General features: G+C 41.6%; 1 protein-coding gene across 1 annotated transcript in view; it reads left to right on the top strand.

Annotated features, from left to right (window-relative positions):
- Positions 1-8,021, top strand: part of PRPS1 (phosphoribosyl pyrophosphate synthetase 1) — a 39,035-nt gene that overhangs the window by 22,115 nt on the left and 8,899 nt on the right. The window contains exons 3-4 of the mRNA XM_005865224.2: positions 1,667-1,765; positions 4,543-4,667. Coding sequence (XP_005865286.1) covers positions 1,667-1,765; positions 4,543-4,667 — 224 coding nt within the window. The remainder of the gene's footprint in view (positions 1-1,666; positions 1,766-4,542; positions 4,668-8,021) is intronic.

Genomic DNA, 8,021 nt, shown 5'->3' with positions numbered 1-8,021 from the left:
CCCAGTGTCTATGTCCATTGGTTATGCTAATATGCATGCATACAAGTCCTTTGGTTGCTCTCTAACCCCCTCCCCTACCATTTGTCTCTGGATCTATTCCTATTCATCAAATTATGTTGATCATTATATCCCTATTTAGAGAGGATTTTTAAAATCACATTCTGTTAGGCGTTACCTTTTCTTTAAAACAATTGACATGTGATTGGTTTGTATAAAGCAACACATTTGTAGACTGTATATTTTGTTCTAGTCATCATTTGTGACTTTCAGTTAGCTCACTGCTATTATTTAATTATATCAGTAAGACTAAGCACCAGCTCCCATGGAGTAGAATATTTTTTTTAACTATTGTAGATCCTCTGGGACCCTAGTAAGGTTATAGTTGTGACCTTTTCATGAAACTTGAAGTCTGTTACATGAATACTTGGTCTCATTACACACACACACACACACACACACACCTAGCCTTATCTGGTATATTAAAGGACAAGGTATATACATAAAACTTTGCAGGTCTATTTTGTCTGTTGTAATCAATGCCCAAAATTTGCATACAGTGCATTGGAGAAGGCCATATATGCACCACTATATCCATAGCAGCATTACTTACAATAGCTAAGTTCTGGAAACAGCCCAGGTGCCCATCAGTAGATAAGTGGATAAAACAAACACTGGTACATATGCATCTGTAAAAAAGAAGGATCTGTTAACTTTTGAAACAACAGGGATGCACCTGGAAATTATTATACTAAGTGAAATAAGCCAGTTAGAGAGAGACAAATATCACATCATCTCACTTATATGAGGAATCTAATGAACAAAATAAACTGATGAACAAATAGGCCCAGAGACATGAAAGCATGGAACACACTGACAGACCTCAGAGGGAATGGGGGGAGTGGGGAGAGATTAACCAAAAAACTTATATGCATACATGCATAGCCCATGGACACAGACAATAGTGCAATAAAGACTTAGCGTAGGGTGGGAACTGGGCAGAGGGGGACAAATGAGAGGGAATGGGGACATCTGTAATACCCTTAACAATGAAAATAAACTTTAAAAAAATGGCAGAGAAACTGAAAAAAAAAAGAGGCCAGGTGTTTTAATTCCAATAAAGTATAGTGCTCCTCCAGAGTACAGAGTAAAGGGCATGGTCTTGGCCATTTTATAGTGCAGCAGGTGTGTTTGCCTATTATTTAAGGGTTTGAGATTGCTAGAAGGTTGACCTTCAGATCAGTAAGGGAGTGGTGTAATTTACAAAATAAACTGCAGGATTACATGTTGGATGTTATACAGGTTTGAGTATGTATGTGTTAAATGATTTTAATAAAATATTTTGAAAAAGATTGTCTAATTTAAATTGAGCATTGGAAACGCTTGAATACTAATAGCTGAAAATCTGTACATTAAGTTAAGAAAATGAAAGGTAGGAAGGCATTTTCTTTCATTTAATATGTATCCTGAGTTAGCAAAGTGACATTCCATTTAATTGTGCTAGATTGTGATGTACTTAAAAGTCAGTAACCATGTCACTTTCTTTGAATTTCCCGATAGCAAGGGCCTTAAACATAGTAGGTACACAATAAATAAATGTTTCTTGTGCAAATGAATTATTTCTCAAATTGGATCTTTGTTGTTTTTTTCTTTTGTCCTCTCCATTTAGAGCCGGGCTCCAATCTCAGCCAAGCTTGTTGCAAATATGCTTTCCGTAGCAGGTGCAGATCATATTATTACCATGGACCTTCATGCTTCTCAAATTCAGGTATCAAAGGAAGCTAAATATTACCTTAGAGCAGCGGTTCTCAACCTGTGGGTCGTGACCCCTTTGGCGATCAAACGACCCTTTCATAGGGGTCGCCCAAGACCATCCTGCATATCAGATATTTACATTACGATTCATAACAGTAGCAGCATTACAGTTACGAAGTAGCAACGAAAATAATTTTATGGTTGGGTCACAACATGAGGAACTGTATTTAAAGGACCAGAAGGTTGAGAACCACTGCCTTAGAGGTTAGAAGGGGAAAGAGGACTGATAATGCTGAAGATTGCAGAGAAGCATAACGCTGCCCACGTACAGCTCAAATAAACTAGACATTGACAACATTTTAAGCATCCTCACATTGACCTTAGATCATGGATTTAGTCATTTGGGGTGGTTGAAAAGGGAGGCAGTCATGTATTCTTGAAAGAGTGTAGGCTTAGAGATCAGACCTATTTGGAAATACTGGCTCTAACACCTATGAGCTTTGTAACATTGGACAGGTTATTTAATTTCTCTGAATATACACTGCTTTGTTATTGTATTAAATAACATATTAAATAAATTCATAAGATAATGCCTGGTTTCTGACAGGAGCCAAATAAATGGAAGTTGTTATTGTCATCATTAAATTTATTTTTTTATTTATTGATTTTAGAGAGAGAGAAACATCGATTTGTTGTTCTACTTATTTTTGCACTTATTGGTTGATTCTTGTATGTGCCCTGACTGGGGATTGAACACACAACCTTGGTGTATTGGGACAATGTTCTAACCAACTGAGCCACCCCATCAGGGTTTCATTATTAAATTTAGAGCCACAGAGCCCTGGCCGGTGTGGCTCAGTTAGTTAAGCATCATTCCTTGCACCAAAAGGACACTGGTTTGATTCCCAGAGCATATGCAGGAGGCGTGTAGGAGGCAGCCAATTGATGTTTCTCTCTCTTATTGATGTTTCTCTCTCCCTTCCTCTCTCTCTCTAAAATCAATAAAAAAAACATTAAACATTTTTTTAGAGCCACAGATATTGGAACCTACTTTCTAGCATAAATCCAGAGTAAGAGGAGCAGAATACTACCTTATGTATATACTTTTTATACTTTTTAAAGAGACTTTCAAATCATTGTCATTAGAGACTTATGGCAATCTAGTGAGGTACATAGGACAGGTGAATATACCCATTTTATAGAAGAGGGACAAATTAGTTGAGAAACACAAACAATCTGTAGCAACTAATATTAGAACACAGATCTGGCTTCTAGTTACTCTCTGTGACAGTCTATATATATAAAAGCCTAAGCGACCATCTGACCGTTCGACTGGTAGCTATGACGCGCAATGACCACTAGGGGAAGACAATCAACGCACAAGCATAGAAATGTGGAACAGACTGATGAATCTCAGGGGAGTGGGGAGGAGGGAGGGCGGGAAGAGATTAACCAAAGATCTTATATGCATACTAGAGGCCCGTGCACCAGTGGGGTTCCTCAGCCTGGCCTGCAGGGATCAGGCTGAAACTGGCCCGGTGTACAGCTCTATGCACCAATGGGGTCCCTCGGCCTGGCCTGCGGGGATTGGGCTGAAACTGGCAGTCTGACATCCCCCGAGAGGTCCCGGATTGCGAGAGGACACAGGCCAGGCGAGGGACCCCACTGGTGCACTAATCTGTGTTCCAGGCCTCTAGTTTATGATAAATACCTTCTACTAAGTTTATATACTACTAGAGGCCCAGTGCACAAGATTCATTCACTGGGGGGGAGGGGGAGGTGGTCTTTCAGCCCAGTCTGTGCCCTCTCCCAGTCTGGGAGCCCTTGGGGGATGTCCACCTGCAGTCAGACATCCCTCTTGCAGTCCGGGGCTCTCGCCGTCCGGGACCCCTCGCTCCTTACCGCCCCCCTGCAGTGGAGGCGGGAGAGGCTCCTGCCACAGCCACTGTGCTCTCCAGCTGTGAGTCCAGCTTCTGGCTGAGTGGTGATCCCCCTGTGGGAGCGCACTGACCACCAGGGGGCAGCTCCTGCATTGAGCATCTGCCCCCTGGTGGTCAGTGCACATCATAGAGACCAGTCGTTATGCCATTCGGTCAGTTTGCATATTACACTTTTATTATATGAGATAGCATCTCTAAATGGTTTACCAGTTAGCTTTTGCTCCTTAGCATAAAGCAGTATACATTTTTAACATCTCATGAGTATGCACATTGGCTGGATAGTTGTGGTCCCAGCTGAAGTTGGCCATTTTTCTCAACAGTTCACTCCTGCCTATGGTCAGTTGTGGGTTAGCTGACAGTTGACTTTGCCCATTATGGCTGGGTTCTCTTGCACAGCCTGGATTCAAAGGGACTGTTTTTACAGTCTCTCACATTGGGCATACCTTCTAATCCAGGGTTCCTCAAACTTTTTAAACAGGGGGCCAGTTCACTGTCCCTCAGACCGTTGGATGGCCAGACTATAGTTTAAAAAAAAACTATGAACAAATTCCTATGCGCACTGCACATATCTTATTTTGAAGTAAAAAAACAAAACGGGAACAAATACAATATTTGTATTTGCATGTGGCCCGCGGGCCGTAGTTTGAGGACCCCTGTTCTAATCAGTCTGAATGTTGCAGTAAGGTATTCTTTGGGCAAGTCACTATTCTCTGTTAGTTGTTTGTGAATAAAAGAGAAGGGTACACCTTAGATTCACACAATGTTACATGCCAAATTTATTCAAATAAAATAAATACATAAATGGAAGAGAAGGAAAATGAAGCAAAACTAACCCAGCTCCTTCCTGCAGGGCTTTTTTGATATCCCTGTGGACAATTTGTATGCAGAACCAGCTGTCCTGAAGTGGATAAGGGAGAATATATCTGAGTGGAGGAACTGCACTATTGTCTCACCCGATGCCGGGGGAGCTAAGAGGTATGGTTGAAATTCATATTATTCTCAATGTATTGGGAAAATATTTCAGATAGTTGTCAGAAAGTGATGTTTTTCTATCCAAGTGGCAGTTTTTAAGTACTTCAGAATGGATGTACTGATAGCTGGGACATAGGCTGGATATAGTTTTATTCCTCTTCCTGGCCTGAAAGTCACTATCTGAAAGATAAGGCAGCAACAGAGGGGCTCTAAATCTGGTATTGTGGCCATTACCCATTAATAACTTTGCAGTCAGGGCTAGCAACACTGCTAGACGCCTATCAGAAAGGGGAGAAAATTTGGTTTTCTAATGAGTGGCACCTGCTGTTAAACCACATGATAATAATGGACTAGGAAGCTTTTACGTACATACTTCTAAATGCTGTTGTTGGTTAGACCATTTTGATCCTTTGGATTAAGTATTAAGCAGGAAGGAAAATAAAGTGTGGTGATTTTGTTTAAACCCAAGACCTTAACATTTTAAACAAACTGCCAGGAATTGCCAGTTGCAGAGCTTTACAGCTCACATGGTGCCGACTAAGAGCTTTTGATTTCCTTAGTGGGTCACTCATTAGTAATGCATTCAAAAGTGTGACACATGCTTTTCTTGTTGTGGAAATAGAATGAAGAGCTACAAAACACAGATGATTAGGAAAAGCTAATTCAGATCTAAGAGCCATACAAATCTTCAGTGACTGTTTCTTTGCAAGCTCTTTCTTTCAATAACTTCAACAGCACTGATAAGCTGAGAACTTGAGCTCTGTTATTCAGCCAGATGTATGGCTTTGTCAGGCTTATGTAATTGTCAGTTATCATCTGTAATATTAGAGACAGAACCTAAAAAACATCCCCCTAATAGTAGTTGTCATACTTGTCTTAACTTGTGCATTATTTTCACATCTTGCCATGGGACTTAGAAAATAGTCCCATTTGAAATAATCAAGCAGGAATTTCTTTCCAAAGTGGGTTACAGAAAAACTGCCTTTAATAGATGACTTGTTGCTACATGGTTTGGAGTGGTTATAATTTTCTTTCTTTTTTTTAAGGATAACTTTTTAAAAAATGTTTTTATTGATATCAGAGAAGGAGAGAGAGGGACATTAATGATGAGAGAGAATCATCGATTGGCTGCCTCCTCCATGCCCCACATCGGAGATCGAGCCCACAACCCACGCATGTGCCTTGACTGGTAATCTAACTTAACTGTGACCTCCTGGTTCATAGGTCAATGCTCAACAACTGAGCTACACTGTCCGGGCTATAATTTTCTTCTAGTGACGAATTATATTCAAAGTGAGTCTCTATCACTTCTGTGTTGGCTAGATTTTTGTAGGAGAGAGAGATCCCTGTGTATTTATGACTTGTTCATAGTTCTCCCCTCAAGGGCATAGGGAGTGACTTTTTCTAGCCCTTTATGCTTTATTAATCACTGAGTTTGTTGGCTTTTTTGTATGAACAATTTGGGATACTTGAACTAATTGATCATGCATTTGCCTTGGATCAGTAATCATTCCAAGCAGATTGGTTAGTCATTTTTTAAAATATATTTTTATTGATTTCAGAGAGGAAGGGAGAGGGAAAGTTAGAAACATCAATGACAAGTGAGAACCATTGATTGGCTGCCTCCTGCACACTCCACACTGGGGATTGAGCCTGCAACTTGGGCATGTGCCCTGACTGGGAATCGAACCATGACTTCCTGGCTCATAGGTCAGTGCTCAACCACCAAGCCATGCCAGCCAGGCCAGATTGGTTAGTCTTGAAGTTATGTGCCCATGCAGTAGTAGTAAAATGAACACAGAGTGTGGTTCATTTAGGTCAGCGTACAAGTGTTGCCTAGCTTGTCATTTAAACTTTGTGTGTTCTCTATTATATGGTTACAGGTTCTTCCATATCTAGCACAGACTTAGATATGTGACCATCATCACCAGGGAAACAAAACATAATGATCTGGTTGGACTAGTATATTAAAAAAAAAAGCACAGACCTCATCACACATGATAAAAGGATGGCACAGTAGAGCATGGATTACATGACACTGGGGGAGCACACTGTCATATACACTGAATGGATTTCTGTTTGAGTGAATGATATGGTATTTTGTCACCAGCTTTGTCTTCCATCCCACTTTTTAGTCTGTTTCATATTATCTTGTAATTTTTTTTATTTTATTTTTTAGTATATTTTTATTGATTTCAGAGAGGAAGGGAGAGGGAGAAAGATATAAACATCAGTGATGAGAGAGAATCATCAATCAGCTACCTCCTGCAGGCCCCCCAGTGGGGATCGAGCCTGTAACATGGGCATGTGCCCTTGACTGGAATCAAACCCGGGACCCTTCAGTCCATAGGCCGACATTCTATCCACTGAGCCAAACTGGCTAGGGTGCATTATCTTGTAATTTTTTAAAAAAGAATTCTATTTTTTTATTTATTGATTAAGGTATTACATATGTGTTCTTCCCCCCCACTGCACCCTCACCCCCACTCATGCCCTCACCCCCCTGGTGTCTGTATCCATTGGTTAGGCTTATCTGCATGTATACAAGTCCTTTGGTTGATCTCTCCCCCTTACTCCTACCCTCCCCTACCTTCCCTCTGAGGTTTGAGCATCTGATCGATTTTGATTTGGAGATACTTTGGCTATACATTGAGATGTCCAGTTTGCCTGGTTAATTAATATATGACTTACTTTCTAGCAGTCATTAAAGAGCTCCCAAGCTTGATATCCAGGTATAGTTGACATTGAAAATCTGTGGATCACTGAGGGGAGTGTGATTAGGGGGTGAGCACTGGAACAGGCTGAGTACTGCTACTCTTCAGCCAGGTTCAGGTTCACTTCTTACCACATCGACATGTCAAATTGGGACAGTCTCCATTCCTAGCAATCTACTAAATGAATGTCCCTTAACATTATACTGCTTCTTGGAACTTTGAGGACATTGTCTATCCACTACTATAACTCAGAATGAATTCACTTAAGTTTGACTGATACATTTATAAACTACTAGGGGCCCAGTGCACAAAAATTTGTGCACTGGGGAGGGGGTTCCCTCAGCCCAGCTTGCCCCCTATCACATACTGGGAGCCCTAGGGGATGTCCTACTACCTGCTCCCTGCTCCCTTGGGGAGTGGGCCTAAGCCACAGTCTGGCCACCCTTTGTGGGAGTCGAACGGGCTGATCAGGGGAAGGCACCAGCCCCATCACCGCACTGTTGCAGCCACTGCAAGTCAACAATTGCTGGCTGGCTCCACCCTGGTTCCCCGCCTCTGCCGCCATCAACAATCCTTGGCTGGCTCCTCCCTGGCCCAGGCCTAAAGCCTCTGCTGGAGGCTTTAGGCCTGGGCCGGGGCACCC

The sequence above is a fragment of the Myotis brandtii genome, unplaced genomic scaffold (assembly GCF_000412655.1).
Source record: "Myotis brandtii unplaced genomic scaffold, ASM41265v1 scaffold199, whole genome shotgun sequence".
NCBI lineage: Eukaryota > Metazoa > Chordata > Mammalia > Chiroptera > Vespertilionidae > Myotis > Myotis brandtii.
The sequence above is the reverse complement of the archived record's forward strand: the minus strand, read 5'-3'. Positions and strand labels throughout refer to the sequence as shown.